Genomic DNA, 24230 nt, shown 5'->3' with positions numbered 1-24230 from the left:
GTTTCCGGGCTGAACAACAAGGCCAGGACACCCCGAGAACGCGCCGCAGGCACTAGTATTCCGCCGGCAGTGGATCGTGCGGAGTGACGGATTTCGGAGAGACAATGGCACAGTGCTGGCACGGAGTCCCACTCGACGTAGCTCAGCGTAGGAATCATCGATCCGAAATCGGAAAGCAGTTCTCGCCTCAGTAGACCATCAGCAATAAGAATCCACCCTCGTGGATCAGGATTTCAACCAGGATATCTGCGGAGGATCGGAAGGTCCGCGGAGCTCCGAGCTTACGCGGCCATCTTGGTTGCCCGTGAAGCTCCTCCCCCCACAGCAACCATCTTAAACTCAACCCTAACAAAACTGAGATTATCCTCTTCTCGCCCAAGAACAACCCTCTCCCCATTCAATCATGGATAGCGGACCTCAATGCCCTTAATTGCCCTCTCTCCCTCGCAGAATCTGTCAAATCCCTTGGCATCACCATCAACAATAATCTTACTCTTAACTCCCACATTAAAAACACAGCAAAAAGTGCACTTTTCACACTCCGGCATCTCAAAAAAGTCAAACCCTTTATTCCGGCAGAAGACCTCAAAGTTATTACCCAATCACTGGTCCTCTCCAAAATTGACTACGGAAATGCCCTTCTCTCTGGTACCCCCAAATTCCATCTAGGCCCCAACAAATCCGTCCTTAACCTTGCAGCCAGACTCCTCACCAACTGTAAGCGTTTCGAACACATCTCACCCGCCCTCAAGGCCCTCAAATGGCTTCCCATTGAAGGTAGATCCTCCTACAACATTGCCTGTATCACACACAAAGCCCTCTATCGGAAGACTCCATCCTACCTATCAACTAAACTGAAAAAAGTGGGCAGCTCCCGAACCCTGAGAAACACCAATTCTCAATTCCTCATACCCCCTCTCCTCAAAAAAAGCTCCTCTCAATCCCGCTCCTTCTCTGGCAATGCCCCAACCATCTGGAACAACCCCCCCAAAGACCTTTGCTGCAACCCCTCCTATTCCAACTTTAAAAGAAACCTTCAACTACACTTCCTCACTAAATATTGGGGAAAGTAGCCCCCTGCTCTCCTCTCTGTATATAAGTTTCCTGCATCGCCTTGCTACCTTTTTGAGTCCTCCTTGCAGACTGTAAAATAGCTATATATTTTTACAATTTTCTTTCTTGTATTTGTCATTCTGCATATATGATCTGTACTCCTCACACTATGTACTCTAAATGGTTCCTCTAACTTGTATCTAACCAAATTTGGAACTTGTGTTGCTGCTTTACTGTGTATTTTCCCTGTTATGTAAAGCGCTCTGATACCCTTGGGTGGAGCTAACGCTATATAAAACCTTCAAAATAAAATAAATAAAATCGAACACTGCAGAAGTTGTAAATCAAGTGGATGTGAGGTTATTGTAGGGAAGTAAAGAAGGACATATTCTGACTAAATGTATGTTGTAGGTAGATTGTTTTGCCATCATATCTTTATGTATTAGATCATCACGTGTTGCCAGTTTCCTAGTGTCTAATGCTCTGCGGTGTGTCCTGCCTTCCATATGAGGTGTTAAAAAAAATTCATGGGTTATTCAGCAGTTTCCAAATACCTTCATTATTTATTTATTTTTTACATTTTTGTTGTACTCTGAACCTAGAGAGATGGCTGTCAAACTTTAGAACTTTTTATCTTTTAACTCCTTGTGCCAATGCCACCCTTTCAAAATATTTTTCACTTTGTTCTTCAAATTGGGCACATTTTTTAGGTTCAAATACTCTGAATTGAGGCTGTGGCAGGGTTGGGGATAGCAGGAAAGACCCGATTCATTTCTCCAGCATCAACAGTTTTGCCAAACCTTTTGTTTATAAAGCCTTGCTTCCAATGAACGGTACAAAAGGGGGTGGTAATGGACGGAGCATCTGAACCAAACACTCACACCCAGTCAAAAGATCTGGGTTTAATCCATCACCGTTCTTTAGCCCACTCTGCCACCCCAGTTCAGACATGGCTATATGCAAATCAGTCTGACCCTGTGCCTCATGGGAACAGTCCAGCCCGAACTGCCAAGCCATGCCTTCCCTGGACCGGAAACAAACTTCCGAGGACCAGTTTCTGGCATTCCAGCCGTCTTCAGCCCGGCTTGCTTGAATCCCGTGGCAAAGAGAGCAAGGGACTCACGTCTGAGCATACCCTGCCACACTTATGGCGGCCAAAAGCCGGACAAAAGGGGGTGGTAATGGACGGAGCATCTGAACCAATCAAACACTCACACCCAGTCAAAAGATCTGGGTTTAATCCATCACCGTTCTTAAGGCCACTCTGCCACCCCAATGAAGACTAAACCCACTATCTACTTTATATATTTGCGCGTTGCGAAATAATCTTTAGTTAACAATGGGTATCAGCCAGTGCTTTGGTGGATTAGAGAGAGAGCAAGACCTACTAAAAACCAACAATGTTCAGATCATTTGCACATTGGAGCTAAGATCAAGAGACTTTGTACTCTGACTGTACAGAATCAGTAAGGTCCAATATGGAAAGATATCCTTCTGAAGTTTCACACTTATTTACATAGGGTGACAATTTGTGACTGCCACAGGACCAGAAGACTCTTGGTGTCGGGCACCTTTATGGTTTATACCGAGCATGCAATTTGGGAAATACAGTTTGGTCCATGTCTTGTAGTCAAGGTAGGCCTCTAGTTAGTTAGTATCTGAGCCTTACCCTTTATTTAGTGACTGTACTCTTAGATTCTAAACCATACATTTTTCAGATGGCCACAAAAGAAAACAAAAGCTCATATATTGTGCCTAGCATTCATCGGTGTACTTGCAGGTAAAGAAAGGTCTCAGAAAGCTGCTGAGACGAAGGGATGTACTATAAAGTGTCATCAACATTATATGGTTTATGGAGCAAACAGATTGATGCACCAGTGAACCTGAAAGAACATCAGCCTTGAAACTAAATATTTTGTATCCTATTCACAATGTGAGGGTACTGGACCTTCCTTCTGAAAAAGAGAACAATAACACCAGGGTCCACTTTCGTACAGCAGCAACCTGTTTTACAGTGCATAGCAGAAAATATACAGATGAGTTTCAGAATACAAAAAACTAGACATTTTCAAAAGAAAAATTGGTTACCCTTTGAGCAGGCTTTAGTTACATTCTATACTTAAAAGTGACCAAGTGGGGTGTGGGAAAATCTGATCCTGCAAGGATTCTATTCTTCCCAAGTAGGAGTGTGATTTTGAGCTCATATTATAAACATTTTGTAGCTCTGCAGAAAACCCACAGCCTCAGACTTGTGAAGATGCGTGCACTTACCCATTCAGAGCTTAACCAATAAATGATGTCGCATTGCTCGACTCCTACACGATGGAGCATAGCCATGTGAAGTGCTGACAGCAAAAAAAGACGTTTTCTAGAGGAGATACTCTTCCAACTACAGTGCTTTCATTAGATTCTACCTTTGCTGCCAATTGTGTTGCAATTGGGAAACTAACTTTGTGTTACCTGGGAATGTTTCAAAGGACAACTGCTCAGTCTGATCCAGTTGTAGTACCGATTGTTAATGAAAGGTCAGGCATAGCCCTGAAACTAGCTTTACATTTATTCAACTGAAAGTAAATGTTTTGTGATAGAGTGCACGATGGTAACCAACAACTGTATTTAAAGCACCTTAGATGTGGTGGCAAAAGTCTGCATGTATTTAACATTCGTTCATAGTTGGGTTTCTTCCTCTGGTTTCTGACTGAACTCAAGCATAGGTAATTAACATGGTTTTTTGATTGCACTTTTTGGGCAATGATTTTAAGAGGGGTACTGAGATGGCATAATCCATGAGGGCGCTCTTCGTTGAGACACAACATTGTCTCAGAATATAACAGCTACTAGTTGCTTTGTCATATATACTCATCTGTCCTCCTATGGAAAGTTCATATCTGCTTAATGGCAACACCTAGCACTGCTACATAAATGCATTATAATACCGGACTCCTCTCCTAGCAGTGGAGCACATGGCAGTGACAACCATAAGATCCCATTCCCTTTCAAGGAAAACTGAAGATTTTGCTTTCTTTCTGGGCAAGCATAAATTTAGTAAAATGTCTGCCATATGCTGCGGGTATGGATACTGCTTTAAGGTAAACAGAAAAGCAAACTACTATGAATGGGACTTTTTCTTTTCAGCAAATAGCAATTGGGACTGAATAAAAAGCAGTAGAAGTATTGCAAACAGATAGAAGGTTTTGCCCCCATGTTTTTTGATCTCAGGAAAGTATTACATTGGACTGAGATTAGACCAAAGTCTCAAAGTCGTAGGTAAGTTCAAACAAGTTTATGACCCCTACACTGCAAGTATTATCTCCTTGCTAAAAGAAATGAATGTTCTGTAGTAGGGGATCTCTGTGTATGGTCAAAATCTAGTGAATAGTCCCGCCCATGTGCGTGGACCCCGGAACAATCAAAAATAATCTATTAAAGTGTCGAAAAAATGCAGAACTGCACAGACACTTAAGAGAGAATTTAAAGACAGATATGCAGCCTATAATCAGGCTACACTGTCCAGTACTTCAATTAGAAATTCCACCAAAAATCCACAAACTGCAAAGCCTGTCCAGATTTCCCTTGCCTTAGCAGCAAAAACCCTCTGGAATGATAGAGAGGAAGACATGAACAGACAAGCCCCATAGGCTGCCATTATGTGGCTAAAAACAGGATACTGTGCCTTTAAGAGAACTTTCCAGAACTTCACAGTATCCCAGAATGCACTGCAGGTCCCTTTTACTTTCAGTTCTCTTTTCCGGCTCCTGCAAGCCGGACCCTGGAGCATTGAGCTCTCCCTTTTTAAGGGTTTTTGGTGATTTTTCACTAGTTTTCTCATAGTTAAGTACTTTGTTGTACTTTAGTGCCTTTCTCCTTGGTTCTTGCACTCTGTTTTTTGTCGAATATGCCTGCATTATTCGATAAATGCCCGGAGTGCTCCAGGAAGAAGGCCAAATCGGATCCCCATGAGGTGTGTATCCTCTGCCTTCCTTCTTCACATGTCCCAGAGGAGTGTGTGATCTGTCAAGGCTTCTCTGGCAGGACCCTGAAGGACAGGAAGAAGATCAGACTTCAGGGCCTCGAGGAAAGAAGATTGAAGGCACAAGGTGGGTCTGGAGGGGCTTCTTCTGCCCATGCTGAGGCCTCTGGGGGGCTCCCGAGGGGCAGGAAGGCCAACAAACGTCACCATTCTCCGCCTGGGTCGATTGCGCCCACTATGGCGTCGAGAGGAATGACTACGGTCTGTTCCCCATCGTCGGAGTCGAAACGACGTCGACGCTCGGTGTCGAGGTATGTTACAAGACCTTCGAAGTCCCCGGTGACTGTTTCATCGTCGTCCTCATCGATGTCTGCGTCGAGCGGTCGACAGGCCAGGCGTCGGCGCTCGCCATCGAGGCGGCACTGCCGTTCGCCGTCGGCGAAGAGGAGACATCCGTCGTCGAGGAAGTCCTCGTCGTCAAGGTCGCCGTCGAGGCACAGGTCGCCGTCTAGGCACAGGTCGCCGTCGAGGCGCAGTTCGCCGTCGAGGCACAGAAGATCGCCGCCGAGGCGCAGAAGGTCGCCGTCGAGGTGCAGGAGGTCGCTGTCGAGGCAGGCAATGTCGCCGTCGAGGCGAAGGCGTTCGTCGCCGAAGAAGAGACGCACGACGTCAAGGGGCCGGCCATCCCCGTCTGGTCGCCGTATTTCGACGTTCAAGAGAGGTGAATGGAGGCCTGACGCCGTGGGAGGTTCACCAACGTCCCAGGCTGGTAGGGAAGGAGGTTCGCCGGGCTCGGTGTATTCCGTGGTGTATACCCCGTCGGGGAAGGTGACTCCCCCTCCTCCATTGCCGAGGGGTCCCCCTCCGAGGAATCCTACTCCTCCTCCGTTACCTCCACTGCAACCTGGGCCAGGGTTGCCAGTGAATCAGCCTACGGTTCCACCGAGGTCGACTTCGTTGCCTATTCTTCCGACGCCTCCCAAGGGTACGCCTAAACCGAAGGCCCCGTCCAAGTCACCTGCTCCGGTGGATCCAGTTGATCGTCCTAGGCCGAGGAGATCACGCTCCGGACGGAGAGGAAGATCAAGGAGTCGTCATAGATCCTCCACCAGAACAAGGCGTCGCCATAGGAGGCAGGGGTCTAGGTCCCGCACGGACTCTTCCAGGACCCATTCCTACTCGCCGACCTTGTCGGACTCCCCTGAGACCAGGGTTTCTCCAGTGGATGACATTGCCACTTTCCAGGAGGTTCTCCTGAGGGGGGCCGCGAAGTTGGGTATCACTGTGACGGCTCCAACACCTTCGACGTCAGTGATATTAGAGACGCTTCACAAGAAGCATTTGTCTCGCCCTCCTCTACCACTAGTACCCGGATTGAAGGAACCTGCATAGGAGCTGTTCCTCACACCAGTGGTGGTGAAGGCCGCTCCCTCCCAACTTCTAAAGAATACAGGGCCCCGGATTCGGACCCTGCCTTTCTGAGAGTAGATCCGGTACCGGATTCGGTGATAGTGACGGCGGCCAGGAAATTACACTCTACCTCCCCGTCATCCACCGTGCCGCCAGATAAAGAAAGCCGATGGATCGACTCGGCTGGAAGGAAGGCGTGTGGGACCGCTTCCACAGCCATGAAGGCGTCCAGCGATACAGCTCTGCTTGGACGTTATGACCGGGTGCTGTGGGACTCCCTGCAACAGTTCGTGGAACTGCTACCAAGAGACAAGAGGGATGACTTCCAAGAGATTCTCAAGTAAGGGATGCTGTTGTCCAGTCAGGTCATCAGCGCAGCTGCGGATTCCTCCCTGTTGGCTGCCCATGGTTACTGCCATGGAATCAATCAGCGGCGACATGCCTGGCTCCGGCTCACGTCACTCAAGCCGGAGGCCCAGCAGCGGGTGGCCAACCTGCCTTTTTCCGGGGATACCTTGTTCGGAAAACACGCAGATGATGAGATGGCCCGTATGAAGGCGGAGGCAGAGACCCTTACGGCTGTGGGCTTGGAGAAGCCCAAAGAGAAGAAGTCCTACCGGCCGTTTCAAAGACGGTACGGTGCACAAGGAAGAGGACGGGGGCAGTCTTCGGGACAGCAGCAGCAACAACAGCAGCAGTTCCGGAGACCCTTCCAGAAACGGCATAAGGGTAGAGGGGGACAACAGTCCTCTACCGCGAACAAGGGCCCGGCCGGGTCTCGACCCTGAGCGGTTACTTCCCCTTCATCCGTTACCCGCTCCGGTGGGGGGAAGCGTTCAATTTTTTCTGGCAGAGTGGAGAAAAATTACTCAGGACAAGTGGGTGCTGAATATTGTTTGCAATGGATACAGTCTTCGGTTCATCAGCCCTCCTCCAGCGATCCCTCCGGTCAGCTTGCGGTATCAACTGCGCGAGCTCCAGGCGTAGGCCGATATCCTGTTAAGGAAAAGGGCGATAGAAGACTTACCTCTGTCTCAAAGAGGAAGAGGTCTGTACTCCTGGTTCTTCCTGGTTCGCAAGAAGGACAAGAACGAGTTCAGGCCCATTCTGGACTTGTGGCAGGCAAACAAGTGGATTCGCAGAGAAAAGTTTCGCATGCTGTCGTTGCATCAGATTTATCCTCATTTGCAACAGGGAGACTGGCTTTGTGCAATAGACCTACAGGATGCGTACTTCCACGTGCCCATCATGTGCAAACACAGGAAGTTTCTGTGATTTCAAGTCGGCACCAATCATTATCAGTACACAGTGCTGCCATTCGGGCTGAAATCTGCGCCCAGGACATTCTTGAGGTGTATGGCAGTGGTAGCGGCACACCTAAGGAAGAACAAGGTGTTTGTCTACCCGTACCTGGACGATTGGTTGATCAAGGCCTCCTCCTTCTCGGAAGCTCAAGCACACTTCCAGAAGACATGCGTTCTATTGAACAAGTTGGGGTTGCACATCAACATGTCCAAGTCTGTCCCGATCCCGGTCCAGTGCATTCAGTACTTGGGAGACACCATCAATACGCTGTCAGCAAGCGTGTCTCCTTTGGAGGAGCGACGGCGATCGATCCTTCGGAAGGCTCAGGCTCTTATGACCGCTCCATCTACAACAGTGAGGACGGTGTCTTCTCTACTGGGGTCGATGGCCTCTTGTATCTTCCTCACTCCTCAAGCACAGCTACACATGAGACCTCTGCAGGAGTGCTTGGAAGACCAGTGGGACCAGAGGAAAGGATCTTGGGACGACAAGATACGACTGTCTCTGCATGCTCTTCAGTCTCTGAAGTGGTGGTGTTCAGCAGAGAATCTCCTCAGAGGGGTTCCCTTCCACAAGGACATTCCTACTCAGACTATTGTGACGGATGCCTCTCTCCACGGCTGGGGAGCGCATTTGGGGGACTTAAAGATTCAAGGCACGTGGTCTCCGATGGAGTCCACGTATCACATCAATTTCCTGGAACTCTGAGATTTTCACTTGGCACTGAAGGCTTTTCATCCGTCCTTCCAGACCAACTCTCTGCTTGTACAGACGGACAATACGACCACGATGTATTACCTCAACAAGCAGGGGGGCTCAAGATCACGCACCCTGTCTCGGGAGGCGCAGACGATCTGGTACTGGATTCTGGCCAGAGGATTTACGATAACGGCTACCCATCTCCAGGTGTGCAGAATGTTCAGGCAGACGCACTGAGCAGACTGATTCAGGAAAACCATGAATGGGTCATAAACGACGAAGTACTAGGAGAAGTCTTCGAAAGGTGGGGGACTCCACACGTAGATCTGTTCGCCACCGCCGAAAAACAGCAAATGCCGAGACTACCAGGTACTACCAGCAAGGAACGCTGGGGAATGCGCGATGGATCAACTGGTCGAACAGCTTTGTGTACGCTTTTCCACCCATTCCCCTGATTCCAGCGGTGCTCATCAAGCTGTCCCAGTCCAGGACACGGATGATCCTGATTGCCCCGGAATGGCCCAGGCATTGGTGGTTCACGGACCTGCTTCACCGGTCTCTCCTTCTGCACATACAGCTGCCGTGCAGCCGGACCTTCTCTCGAAGTTCGGGGGGCAGATGTTGCACCCCAACCTCTCGTCTTTGAGTTTGGCGGCATGGCTCCTGAGATAGTGCAATATGGCCACTTGAATCTGCCCGAAGATTGCATGGACATACTGAAGGAGTCTAAGCGACCTTCCACTCTGACTTTCTATGTTTACAAGTGGAAGAGGTTTTGTATCTGGTGTGCGTCCAAGAATTTTGACCCGACGACGTGCAAGGAAGATGTCATCCTTCCTTACCTTCTACATTTGGCACGGTCTGGCCTTAATGTTCATTCCATTAAGGTTCATCTCGCTGCATTGACTGCCTACAGGAAAAGCCCTTCACAGACTTCCTTCTTCCAGATCCCTGTGATCAAAAGACTTTTTGGAAGGCTTGAAAAAAGTGTTCCCTCCTGTCAGGCTTCCTTCGTCTTCATGGGAATTGAATGTGGTGCTGTCCAGATTGATGAAGGAGCCTTTTGAACCTATTTATAAGGCTTCGTTGCAGCACCTGTCTTGGAAGGCGGCGTTCCTCGTGGCCATTACATCGGCCCGCAGGGTGAGTGAAATTCAGGCGTTGTGTTGCCAGGAACCTTATACTGTATTTCATGCTGCTAAGGTTGTTATGCGTACTCACCCTAAATTTCTTCCCAAGGTTATTTCTGATTTTCATGTCAACCAGACTATAACTTTACCTACGTTTTTTCAGAATCCTTCATCTCCAGCGGAAAGGTCCTTACATTCCCTGGATGTTAGGAGGGTGTTAAAATTTTATCTGGATAAGACCAAAGATATTCGTAGGTCATCAATTATGGATCAGTCAGGACAGGTCTTGCTACCTCTAAGCAGTCCATCTCTAGGTGGATTGTGTCCTGCATACAACTGTGTTATCAGAAAGCTAATAAGACCTTAGGAGGTAAACCTAAGGCTCATTCCACCAGGGGCAAATCTGCCACGACAGCCTTGCTTCGTAAACGTGCCGATTGCAGAAATATGCAAGGCCGCCACTTGGAAGTCGGTTCATACCTTTGCTAAGCATTACTGTCTGGACACTGATGCCAGGGCAGATGCTCAGGTGGGACAGGCTTCGCTGCGGAATTTGTTCGCACAATAGTGGTGTTAATTTCTTTTCTCCACCGCCGCTTTGGTGTGGGGATGGGCTTGCCATTCTATTCACTAGATTATGACTATACACAGAGATCCCCTACTACAGAAGGAGTAGTTTCTGTCCTGTAACTCCAGTTCTGTAGTAGGGGTATCTCTGTTATAGTCATAAGCGCCCGCCCTCCTCCCCGGTGGAGAGAGATATTCATGTAAGGAATGCTGCAGGTCTGGCGTGTTACGCCTTCAAAAAGAACTGAAAGTAAAAGGGACCTGCAGTGCATTCTGGGATACTGTGAAGTTCTGGAAAGTTCTCTTAAAGGCACAGTATCCTGTTTTGAGCCACAAAATGGCAGCCTATGGGGCTTCTCTGTCCATGTTTTCCTCTCTATCATTCCAGAGGGTTTTTGTTGCTAAGGCAAGGGAAATCTGGACAGGCTTTGCTCTTTGTGGATTTTTGGTGGAATTTCTAGTTTAAGTACTGGACAGTGTAGCCTGGTTATAGGCTGCATTATCTGTCTTTAAATTCTCTCTTAAGTGTCTGTGCAGTTCTGCATTTTTTCGACACTTTAAGAGATTATTTTTGATTGCTCCGGGGTCCACGCACATGGGCGGGACTATTCACTAGATTATGACTATAACAGAGATACCCCTACTACAGAACTGGAGTTACAGGACAGAAACTACTCCTTCTAGCCACGTTGATTTTGAAGATTGACATCTATGCATCCTGATGCTTTTAAACAAATGTATTTTCTGCACTGTACAGTGGGTGTAAAACGTTGCCACCATTTGGTACTACCATTTTGGATCAATTAAATAATTACACCCGTGACAAAATATCAGCCGGTATTGGTGATGTTTACTCAGAAGCAAGTGAGGTATGCCCTTACCTAGCTGGTTATGGAAAATGCTATTCAACAATTGACATAGAGACTTGCACTTATTCTATCTGTTCAGCTTCACAGTGGAGAAGTGTGGCACAATGATTATAGCGGCAGTCCCTGATGCAGAGGTCTAGCCCGGGACCAGGGTTCAATTCCCTGCCTCGGCGGGTCTTGGGCTCAAAATTCCACGGACCTGATAATTCTCGCCTCGGTGCCTATTCCAATCATGGAGTCCCACTCTGCAACTCTGGGCAATAGCTTGCTTAATCTCCACAACGGCCCCCACAACGCTAAGGATGCCTGGCCTCCACCTTGGGGGTGCCCAGGAGTGAACACCTCACAGGGAAAGCCAGGATGGGTTCCACAGCGGTATTCGTACAAGCGCCTTGAGACCCTTGCGGGTGAGTAGTGCGCTATACAAGTATCAATTTACATTTACAGTAAATGCCAAGATCCAGCACTACCCTCAGTCAGCAGAACGATTCTAGCGACACCCATAGATGGTGAAAGCCCAAAATAACGAAACACAAAAATAATTTTGGCAATCCAAAAGAACATTAGTCTTTACCAGAGATCATATTCCGACACTTGGAAAGAAATGTCATTATTGTTAATGATATATATATATATATATATATATATATATATATATATATATATATATCTTACTGGCGGTTGCCAGTAGGTAGTTATAGTTAGGATTTTTTTCAATGTTAAATCTCAAAATTCTATTTGGAATAACTTTGGTGCCGGTTGACGAATCTGCCTGAAAATTTCCTCAAAATGGCCTTGCGGCGTTCCAGTCCTTCCTTGAAAGTTTGGGGGGGATTCGTCAAGCGGGGGCCGAGATAAAAGGGGGGTCCCAAAACGTGTTTTCCCCATGTTAATTTCCATATGGCGGTCGATTTCACTTTTAGCCCGAACGGCTGAATGGATTTCCACCAAACTTGGCAAAATTGTAGGGACTGGTAGCCCGATGTGCCTTTGCTATATCTCAAGATATGTGCTCCAGTGGATTTTGAGTAATTTAGGTTAAAAAAATATATATATATCTATGGCAGCGCCCCGGTACGCGTACCTGAGAGCGCACCGGGCGCGCCACGCGACTTGCGCACGGAAAGCTGATTGGCTCTCGGGTGTATGTAAACATTCCAAACGGTCCGAAGCGGCCGCCATCTTGTGTCTCGGTAGGATTGAGACACAAGAGGTGGCCAAAACAAAGGGGGAAAAGACCATTAGGGGTAGAGTAGACCCCCCTGACCCCCTAGGTTTCATGTAGGGGCTATAAAAGGGCCCCGCGGGGCAACATTTTTTTTTTTTTTTCGATTTGGGCGGCGGGAGCGCCTGGTACGCGCACCGGGGAGCGCACCGGGGAGAAAAGAGAATGGCAGAGTTTAAAAATGTAAGTCATTTTATATAAATGGGAGGTAGTTCTGAAAAGAACTGTTTTTTTGTTTTTTGAATTTTTTTTACTTTTTATGGCTTTTCTGAACAGTTTTATATTTTTTTTGTATTTTCTTGGGGGAGCAACAAAAAACAGGGAATTGTAAATGGCTCAACTGGAGCAAAAAAAATTGTGCAAAAATTTAGGGGTTTTTCGGGCACTTATGGTTCTCCCCAGCACAGATAATAAGTTTAACACTTTGCTCACCATAGCAAATTAACTTTCCACAATATTTCCACATGATTTTAAAATCGGTAAATTTGGGTTGTATGATAGGCATTGTCTCTGTTGCCTCTGAACCCGATGGAGTTGGTTCTTTCGATGTTGAGGGTCTTGATGTTGATGGGAGTAGCTTACTGCAGAGGTCCCTTACCTCTGCAGCAGAATAGTTGATTGGGTGCCAACGGATCATGTGCCGAATTATGGTATGATTCCCGAAGGAATATTTTTTGTTAGGGTTCCCCCTGGACAGCTCTGCATCACAAATCAAACAAGTCACCTTCGCAGCGTTGACTTTTTTGAAACCCCTTGGGATTTTGTAGAACTGCCATATGAAGTGCTCTTTTGGTTTGTAGGGCTGATGAACTTCTTGCAGGAACTGCCTTGGGCGTTCCTCCTCTTCCTCCTCCTCCTCCTCCTCCTCCTCTTCTTCTTGACCACGAATGTGATATTCTGGTGGTCTTTTTGATGGTGGTGGTGGGGCAGATGCTCCAGCTGCTGCTGCTACTGTAGCCATAATTAAGTAGAATATATTAGAGACAGATCTCCAAACAGGTCTTCCTCAGTCAAAGGACAAAGGCAGAATAAAGAAAAATGGAGGGGGCTTTCATCATTTGGAAAAAAAAACTGTTCTGGACCAATGAGAAGTGTTATTTGCAAGTCACATGACCAGGGCTTTCATCATTTGGAAACCAAAAGTGTTGTGAAGCAATGAAAAGTGTTATTTTCAAGTCACATGAGCAGGGCTTTCATCATATTGAAACCAAAAGTGTTGTGAACCAATGAAAAGTGTTATTTTCAGGTCACATGACCCGACGCGCTTACGCTACGCGACCCGGGGCGCGTAGCGTAAGCGCGTCAAAACATTTTGCGATCGTATACGCATGCGTGCTTCCGGGTGCGCTTACGCTGTGCGAAATATGACTCATCACGCGGCTACGCGATACGTCACGATCATGTTTTCGATATTGGCGATTACGGGACACGTTCTAGTTAGTTGGACTCACTATAACTTGCGCGTGTAATGCACTGCTGATGACGTCATATATTACATCACTCATGATATGGTCAGTGACATCTCTCATTTCTCAGCCATTTCCTGTGGCTCTTGGTGCACCTGCAGCCAGGACACAATCAGACTAGAGGGTAAGAAGTATAAAACAGATAAAACAAGGCAGCACGCCTTTTCCATCTGTACACCCTGGGTCTAGAACAACATCTTTGTATCCATTAGGACTATCCCAACGCTTCTCCAACTAAGGGAAAAGTTAAATATGCACCTCTTCAAAGAACATTACATCCCAATGCAGTAACTGTACAGTCTAGCTCCCAGAACCAAACTACCTCTCTTGTCACTTGTTGATTGCCTTTGACCCTCTTAAAGATCCTGTGACTTTCAGCCAGGTTTGTTCTATACAAATACATACATGCTTGCATACATACAGTATACTGAGAATAAGCAGATAAACAAAAAATAGCCAGTTTATCAAAGATGGTGCAAGTTGTATGAATCGGGGTAATTTTTAGAGGAATTACAATGTTTCTGCATTAAAGTTTTAATTGATTTGTTATACAGTATCCATCAATTAAAAACAGGTATTGCCATGTCTTGTCTCTAGCTATCCTTCATCAGAGTTCCAAAGCTGAAAACTGTAAAACTAGTTCCATTCTTGTGGTGATTTCAGCATACAACCGTAGAAATGTTATTTCATGCAATTCGAATCGCTTCCTCCCTTTGCCAGTCATCATGTTTTGGTCTCGACCTAAGTTGCATCTATCATACCACATGTTCTGTAGTGTTGAAGGGGTACTCAGGAGAGATTTAGTTGACGTTCATGAATGGCAAATAGATTGAGGATGGTAGATATGATTTTGCACTGTTAATATATTCTGGATCCAGATGCTGTGCAATATTCTCCATCTAGTGATTCGGTCTAGAATTCTTTTCTCATTTAAGTTTTTTCCACTGGGCTTTTTCAACCATTTGGCAGATACAACTAGCCTCTTGTGTTATCAGGCATGCGCCCATGAAGCCCCCATGCGTGGTTGCAATGTTCAGATTCTTTTACCCGTTTTGTGAACCTTAGCTATTCTTTAGGCTACTGCTTTCTCTTCTTTGTGCTCCCTTTCCGTTGTTGGTTTCAACTCTCACCTCATTTCAGGGAAGTAGGGGTTTGAGGGGTGAGGGATGGCTTGGTCACAAGTGAATCCATAAACTTTGTCAAGGTGCCAAACTACTCGTACAGCATGCATCATGAATATTTTCCTCATCTGGGATATTGAAGTGAAGTGCCTTTGCAAAAAGGTGTCTTTGTACCCTCTGCACCACCTGTGCTACACAGTTTGCGTGTCTACGTAGGAGTATTTTGTGAATGTGTACTGATGACCATGTAGCCACCCTGCAGATCTTGCTCATGCAGATGTCCACAATGAATGTCGGTGTGGCTTTCTTTTTTGTGTGGAATGTACCCGTGGTTTCTCCTCTAATCCTACTCCTAACTTGCAACATTTTGGATGTTTTGTGTTATTATCTACCTCGCGGTAGTTCTTTTTATGACTGGGGAACCCTGGTTTATTGAAACAAAAAGCTGAATGAAGAATTGACTTCCCTTTCTGCCCTGCCTTCTTTCTTGCAGGGAACACATGACTGCTCTTCTGACATCTAGTGTCTGTAGAGTCCTTTCTGCTTGCGTCTTTTACTGTTTGAAAAAAGCTAGTAGGTGTATTGCTTTGTTTGAATGAAAGAAAGTACATGACTTTTGGAAGAAATTTTAGGTTTGTCCCCATGACCACCCTCTCGCTGTGTATTTGGATATAACGGTCTTTTACTGTGAGTGCCTGTAATACACTGCCCCTATTCAGTGAAGTGTTGGGAATCTGGAATGCTATTAATCTTGAGTGTTAAATATTTGAGTCCTAGTTTGTGCATGGGTTTGCAAGGTTTCATTAGTGCTGCAAGCACCTGGTTTAGTTTCCACATTGGCATACGCCCTTGGTGACGCCACTCTATTAGCTACTTCCAAGAATCTTTCATTAACTGGTGTATTAAAAAATATTTTAAATATTGACAATTGTGTATTCCAAAGTAGCAGACCGGTGCACCATTAATGATGTGCATGAAAGTTTCTTGTATAACAGGTGTGTTTGGTACCTAATAATAGTAGTGTCTCTTGACAGGTTGTCTGTCTGCTCTTACTTGATACTAGTGGTGGTAGAGCCAAACCCATCTTTAGTGATGTACACATAATTGTCTGGCGGCAGCTGCGTTGTCAAAGCCAGACGATAGTAAGTAGCTAAATGAGAAAGAAGCACATGAGGGAGACAGCACACGCTCATTTAGCGCTCTTTCATAAGTGTGCTTCTGTGGCATGCCAGCACCACCCCATACACCCTCATCTATCCACTTGCTGTAAGACTGGCGCCGGAACACTCCTAGGAGCATCTGTGCACCCTACTACAAATTCGTATTCCTCTTCACTCAGCTCAAGTTCGACCCCGGTTGCCCTCAGTGTTGCTGCTCTCCCACCATTCTATATCCATGCCTTTCTTCATGGTGTTACCTATTCTACATTAACCCGTTCTTGGGAGCATTATGATCTCACTCTTCCCTTCGAACGTGTCTTACTGCAGGTGTGTAAATTGTGGCTCCTGGTTTTCTTTAAAAAAAACAAAAAAACATAGCAGGAATTCTGAAACAGATGGAAATTAGGAAACAGATTGTCTCACTACCCTCGACATGGTTCACTTCTGTATGCTAAGGTTCTAAATATACACTCATTCGGAACTGTCACATTGTATTAAATCTGCAACATTAACTTACTACTTTTCGCATTGTGCATGCACACAAAGGTGGAAATAATTGGCTGCAAAACTATCCAAGGTACTTAAATATGTTCATTCACGCACAGTCTGCATACATTGGGGGAGGGCACAGATACCTACCTCACCCAGAAATAAATAGTGGTCCTGCCACAGGGCTCACTTTAAAGTTAGAGTTTTCAGGTCAGGACTTTTTTTTGTTTACGTTTTGGGATTTATGGTTCATTTTATACAAATGTAAAATTAATACTAAGTCCAAAAATGGAAAGAATAAACCTGAATTGAATTAACTACCTAAGCTTGGGCAGAGGAAATGAGAGCTTTAAACATACACTGTTGAGTATTCTGGCCCTACTGCTCCTTCATTACTACTTTATATTCTCTTATTCAGTCATATAAAATTACTCTGCTGGTTCCCAAAATAGGCCATGTATTAACTAAGTGCTTCAGCCTGCAACAGCACTCTCAAATACTTTTTTCCCTTTTTATTTACCAATCATACCTGGCCCACTAAAAAATAATAATAAAAAAAAATGTTCAGCCGGTCATGTCATAAGCGCTGGAGATGTTGAACAGATTGGCTAAAAACCATTGGCAAAGCCAATAGGTCCCATAGGCGAGACCTATTTGCTTTGCCAGTGCTTATTCTTTATTGTTCTTAATTCTTCCTTTTTTCCCCATTTGTCTACTTTTGCTGTGTTCTTGGTTTCTCCATTTCCTGTTTTTTTAAAGTATTTGTTACACTTTCTAATGTTTCAGGAGTGTATGTTGTATCACATTTCCAACATTGTGCTTGGTTTATTCCTTCATTGAAAATTAGTCGATTCTTGTGGAAAAGGAATTTCTTTGTTGTCAGACTGACATTCTTCATTTAGGAATTTGTTATAACAAAGTACTCCAAAAATACTCCTAGCACCAGCATAAACAATAAACACATCCTTGTGGGATTCTAAGCATTGTGGAACATTTAGTGGAACTTTTTGGTTCAATCAGTTTAACCTATTTTTCCATTATTCATTCATAGGGACATCTCTGGGACCAAATGTGATTTCACAGTTCAAGTACAGCTACGGTATGTAGGCATTTATCTAAGCATGCTTTTATTAAGTAAAAGATCATTTAGTTTTTTGAAGTCTCAACCCAACCATTAAATCTGAAGATGGATATTGATTTATAATTGGAGGCGCCTAAGACACCATTTATAAACCAGGTTGACTTGCAGTAATGTAATGCACAATCTCTGCTCAATCCAAACTGTCATCACTCCTGATGAGCCTGCCCAATATGATATGACCAACTCGGTCGTCCAGAAGATAGAGACAGAACCATTCTTATTGGTGTATTAAGTCCATATGTCCTTTGTAGGCCCCTGCAGCTAAAAATACACCTAAAGTCCCAACCCCTATCAAGCTTCTTACACTGTATACAAGTTAATAAACTGTTTATTATGGCTGAAAGGGAGACTATATGGAATAATCTAGGTGCAACTAAATAGCCTCCTTATAATGTTGAAGGACCATACCATGTGTATGAACCAGTAAGAACCTTTATATTTGTATAGGTCACATTGATGTAGTTGAAAGCCATATGTTAATGTGGTTGTCTCGGCTCCCTCAAGAATTTTCAAAAATATTATTTTTGATAAGTGTCCAGACTTTGGTGGAAAGAAGGCCAAGACTGATCCTCACAGAGTTTGTATACTGTGTTTGTCTGAAAGTCATGTTCCTGACTCTTGTCTGATTTGTAAAACTTTCTCAAAGCACACTCTGCATGACTGAGAGAAGATTCGCCTTCAAGGATCAGGGAGCAGTGAAAACAGGCACAATCTTCAGGTGGGACTTAAGGGCGAGGAGAGGGTCAGTCCTGTACCAGGGGTCTGTGTATAGGCATTTATATAGCGCACTACTTACCCGGAGGGTCCCAAGGCGCTTCGACCGCTGCGAAACCCTTCCTGGCTTCCCTGAGAGATGGTCCCTTAATGGGTATCTCCAGGGTGAGACCAGGCATCCCCGGCGGTCTGGTGGGGCCGTTAGTGAGGATGAGGCAAGCTAATGCCCAGAGTTGCCGAGTGTGATCGCTGATCAGAGTGGGCACCGAGGCGAGAGAATTATCGAGTCCGCTGACCCTGGTCCAGAAACCTGCCGCGCCGGGAATCGAACCCTGGTCCCGGGCCGTCCTCTGCTCTCGGGTCTGCCGCCTCTAACCAGTGAGCCACACTACCTCACTTCACAGGCTCTGTCTTCAGCCTGTGAAGGGCTCTCCAGCAAAAGTAGGGCAGAAAAATGGCGCTGGTCCCAGTTGAGGACGATGACGTTAAGAGGAGGTACAGCGCTGCCCTGTTTGCTGTCGACCCAGGGCTGAAAAGATGTAGATGCTCCTAGTTGAGAGAAAGAACCTCGACGTTGATGCCAACAATGAGGGTGCCCAATTCAGCATCAGAAAACCCACTGCCGACAGCGACACCTCGCAGGTCACGTCTAGATCTTTATCGGCTACAACGCATGCCCGCTGATTCACGTTGACACACCGCCACTGTTTCTAGATGTTGACAAACCACTGTCGATCGCCAACGCACTCCCACTGTCGGTAGATGCCAAGACCTCGGCCTCGACTGACGTCGAGACACCACCGATCGACTTTGAGACGAGCCTCACTATCCAGGTGGCGTCGACGAGAGGATCGATATCTAGAGGGAGGGAAAGTTTGTCTTTAGTGGCTTTGTCAGCCTCCTCAAGCCTTTAGGAGGTGCGTAAAAAGGGAAGACTAAGATATACATTGTATTTGGATTATTCCTGGACCTATTCTTCATGTCGGATGTCCCAGCTCTGCAGCAAATGCTTTCTCCTCATCATTCTTCCCCTCCTCTACCAGATGCAGAACCAAGACCTCCAACTCCACCTCCTATGCCGCCTCCTCCGCCACCGCCTCCATCACCAAGACCAAGTTATAGGTCTCACTCTTGAAATCTGTCTCACAGACGAAGACGCTCCTCTGCTCACTCAAGACGCTCCCATAATCGGTGCCATGAAGAAATGTCTCATTTGAGACATTACCAGGGACACCTCCTCCTCAAGCACAAGGAGATTTGCTCTGATACTCTTGGATTCCCCTCTCACCACTCATTTTACCGGTGGATGACATCTCAACCTTTCAAGAGGTTCTGGTTCGGGGTACTTGGAAATGAAATATCCCAGCGTCCACTCCATTGCCTGCATCATCAGTAATATTTGAGACTCTACAGCAAAAACAAGATTCACACCTTTGTTGCCTCTTGTTCTGTCTCTTGGAGCCAGCTATGGAGATGTTTCTGACACCACCTTCAATTAAGTGAGCTCCATCCAGGCTACAAAAGAAATACCATCCTCCAGGGCAGGACCCTGCTTTCCTGCGGACTTACCCATCTCCTGATTCTGTCATTGTGGTGGCGGTGAAGAAGCAACATGCCACAGCTCCAGCTTCGACAGTGCTACCGGACAAAGAGTTGAAAAATGGGCTCAGTAGGAAGAAAGATTTGCAACATAGCAATGCCTACCATGGAAGCAGCTAGTGCCACAGCCTTACTGGGCAGATATGACAGGGCACTGTGAGAATCGCTCTAATAGTTTGTGGACTACCTTCCTAAAGACAAACGAGAAGACGTTATTGAGATTTTGACAGGTCTTATGGCCTCTAATCAAGTCATGAGCACACCAGCGGACACATCTATTCTTGCTGCACACTAATATTGCCACAGTGTGACTTCAGCAACACTTATGGCTGCGCCGGACTTCTCTTAAACCGTAATCACAACAGCGTATCCTGAATCTCCCGTTTTCTGGGACAATTCATTTCGACACGCCAATGTAAAAATGGCCAGGATGAAGGCAGAAATGGGGACCCTGATAGCTGTTGGCTTAGAAAGACCTAAGGGACAGCGTAAATCTTTCAGACCCTTTCAATGGCGCTATCCCACACAGAGGGTTCAAACCCCTCGGTGGTATCCAGGTCGCCAGTCAGGTACGCAAAAGCAGCACTAACGATCATATCCGCCTGATCAGAAGCAACAAACCAGAGGTAGACCATGAAAGCATCCTGCGCAAGGAGGCTAGCTACCAGCAGGGTCGAAACCGTGAATCCTTTCTTACCCCTCTTCCGTTACTTGCTCCGGTAGGGGGAATCATTAAACATTTCCTGGCAGAGTGGAAAACGATCATGCACAACAATTGGGTGCTGAATGTTATTCGCAGTAGAAATTCGCTCAGATTCATCAGCCCTCCACTGTCAATACCTCCCAAACAATTAAGGTTCCAACATCCACAATTAAAGTCAGAGGCCAATATTCGCTTACAGAAACTGGCAGTGGAACCTATACCTAATCGACAAGGAGGCACAAGGTTATATTCAAGGTTCTTTCTCATGAAAAAAAGATAAGAATATGTTCAGACCCATTCACTACCTCAGAATGGCCAACAGGTGTATTCGAAGAGAAAGGTTCCACATGCTGGCATTGCATCAAATGTACCCTCTGTTACGCCAAGGAGATTGGCTAAGCGTCTTGGACCTCCAAGATGCATACTTTCACATACCCATTACCAGAAAGCATCTCAAGTTCTTGAGGTTTGCATTGGGACACAACTATCAGTACTATTTGGCCTGAAGTCAGCACCCAGGACTTTCTCAAAATGTATGGCGCTAGTGGCGGCCCATCTAAGGAAACACAAAGTGTTTGTCTATCCCCATCTGAACGATTGGCTGATCAAAGTGATGATTGGCTGATCAAAGCATTCACGTCTCAGGAGGCTCAACTTCACTTCAATTGGATATCCAATCTTCTCCTTCGGCTGGGCCTTCATGCAACCATGCAAAGTCAACCTCAATCCCAGTTCAATTCCTGCAATATTTGGGGGCCTTCATCGATACTCTCAAGGCAAGCTTGTGTCCTTTGGAGGAGAGATGCTTATTGATCCTTTGGAAGGCTCAGACTCTCATGACAATCTTTCATCCAACCATGAGGACGGTCTCCTCGCTCCTGGGCTTGATGGCCTCCTGCATATTTCTCACACTGAATGCACGTCTTCACATGATGCCCCTACAGGACTGCCTAGAAGATCAGTGGGACCAGCAAAAAGAAGATTGGGAAGACCAGATTTGATTATCTCAGCATGCTCAGCGGTCCATTAAATGGGGGTGCTCTCCAACCAATCTCCTATGAAGGATTCAGTTTCACAAGGAGATACCTGTTCAGAACATAGTCACAGGTGCCTCGTTTCAAGGATGGGCAGCGCACACAAGTCACCTTCAGATTCAGGGAAAATGGTAACGCAGAGAATCAACGTACCATGTCAATCTACTATGAGGAAGGTCTCCTCGCTCCTGGGCTTGATGGCCTCCTGCATATTTCTCACACTGAATGCACGTCTCCACATGATGCCCCTACAGGACTGCCTAGAAGATCAGTGGGACCAGCAAAAAGAAGATTGGGTAGACCAGATTTGATTATCTCAGCATGCTCAGCGGTCCATTAAATGGCGGTGCTCTCCAACCAATCTCCTATGAAGGATTCAGTTTCACAAGGAGATACCTGTTCAGAACATAGTCACAGGTGCCTCGTTTCAAGGATGGGCAGCCCACACAAGTCACCTTCAGATTCAGGGAAAATGGTAACGCAGAGAATCAACGTACCATGTCAATCTACTAGAGCTACGGGCAGTTCTTCTGGCGCTGGAAGCCTTTCAGCCCTCACTCCGCTCCATCTCACTGCTTGTCCAGACGGAAATAGAACAACAAAAGCAGGAAGGTTCGACGCCCAGATCCTCATCTCTGGAAGCCTAGGCAATCTGGAAGTGACTTCTGGCCAGAAATCTCACAATTACAGCACCTCACCTCCCAGGTGTTCAGAATGCTCAGACCGACTCTCTCAATAGGCTCTTCTATAAAAACCAAGAGTGGGTCTTAAACCACGACGTGGTCCACAATATCTTAGGGAGGTGGGGTATTATGGAGGTCGACTTGCTCGCCACCGCAGAAAACAGCAAATGCCAAACCTTCACATCGAGGTATTACCAACCAGGAACCCTGGGGAATGCCCTATGGATCAACTGGTCCGGCAGATTTCTCTATCCCTTTCCACCAGTTCCCCTAATGTCGGCAGTCCTCCTCAAGCTGTCGCATTTACTGGCCAATATGATACTCACAGCACCAGAGTGGCTATGTTAATTGTGGTTCATGGACCTCCTTCACCAGCCCATCAGTCAACATCTCAGGCTACCATGCAAGACAGCTCTGCTAATGAAGTGCAAAGCCAAATGGTACACCCCAACTTCTCTTCATTGATTTTGGTAGCATGGCTCCTGAGCTAGTACATTATGGACACTTGAACTTGCCTCAAGACTGCATGGACATCCTCTGGGAAGGAAAGCAGCCTTCTACACGTTACGCTTATGCCCATAAATGGAGGAGATTCTGTACTTGGTGGTCATCAAAGAATGAAGATCTTATCTCTTCTCAGAAAGATGTCATCTATCCACATCTTCTTCATTTGGCACAAAGATGTCATCATCCACATTTGCTTCATATGGCACAATCTACCCTTCAGACACTTTGCTGTCATAAGCCATACACAGTGTTTCATGCATCCCAAATGGTCATGAAGACTCATCTGAAATTCCCCCCTAAGGTAGTTTTTGATGTCCATGTTAACCAGACTATCTCTTTACCAACTTTATTTCGAAACATCCATCCAGTGGAGAGATCCCTTCTTTCTCTGGATGTTAAATCAGTTTTTATAAATTCTATTTGGATACAGCTAAAGATCTACGGAGATCTGACCAATTATTTCTAAATTATGGCTCCCTCAGTTCAGGTCTAGCGACTTCTAAGCAGTCCATCTTCTGCTGGATTCATGTGTGCATCTTACTTTATCAAAAAGCTAACAAACCTCTGGCTGCTAAGGCTCATTCTACCAGAGGAAAAGTAACTACCATGGCTTTGCTCGGCAACATACCCATTCCAGAAATCTGCAAACCAGCAACCTGGAAATCAGTTCAAAAAATTCATTAAACATTCCTGCCTGGCCTCAGATGCCAAGGCAGAATCTCAAGTAGGGCAGTCTTCCCTTAGGAACCTATTTGCTTAAATATGTCTACCATTATCCCATGTCATCCCCACTGCATTTTATGGGAGTGGGCTTGCTAATCTATTAAAAGTGCTTATGACTAAATATGGAAATCCCCTATGAGAGAAGGAACAGTTTCTTACCTGTAACGCCAGGTCTCTCGTAGGGCTATTTCCATGATAAGTCATAAGCCACCCTCCCGCCTCTCAGGTGGAATAGACTGAGGGATCCAGACACGAGGCATGCATACACTTTACATTGTCCTCAAAAAGACCTGAAGTAAATGCCACTGGCTGTGCATAATGGGATACTGATGGTCTCTAAATTCGTAAAGGCACAGCTTCTACTTTAAAGACATGCAATGGCAGACTATGAGGCTATTCTGTTCTCTCTTTCATCTCTATCATGAACATGGACGTTTGTGAAGTGGATTCTTCAGTGTTAAACACTACAAAATCGCACAAAATATAGTATACTGGCACCCTTGTGTCTCTTCGAGAAGATGCAGCCAGTGTAGCCTATGTATTTAGGCTGCATTATTGTCTCTCTATCTCTCTCTATACGTGTCTTTGCAGGCCTTCTCAAAGAAAGGCGAACAATATCCACTTAAGGAGATCTATCTAAAAGAAGTGCTCTGGGGTCCCCG

The 24230-nt window shown here is 46.0% G+C and overlaps 1 protein-coding gene across 1 annotated transcript in view; it reads left to right on the top strand.

Moving 5' to 3' along the window:
* PIAS1 (protein inhibitor of activated STAT 1) overlaps nucleotides 1–24230 on the top strand; it is an 854757-nt gene that overhangs the window by 310427 nt on the left and 520100 nt on the right. Inside the window, exon 4 of the mRNA XM_086949739.1 lies at nucleotides 17516–17563. Within this exon, the coding sequence (XP_086805865.1) occupies nucleotides 17516–17563 (48 nt within the window). The remainder of the gene's footprint in view (nucleotides 1–17515; nucleotides 17564–24230) is intronic.

Source organism: Lissotriton vulgaris, unplaced genomic scaffold (assembly GCF_964263255.1).
Source record: "Lissotriton vulgaris unplaced genomic scaffold, aLisVul1.2 SCAFFOLD_550, whole genome shotgun sequence".
Lineage (NCBI taxonomy): Eukaryota > Metazoa > Chordata > Amphibia > Caudata > Salamandridae > Lissotriton > Lissotriton vulgaris.
This window is presented reverse-complemented; position numbering and strand designations above follow the sequence as displayed.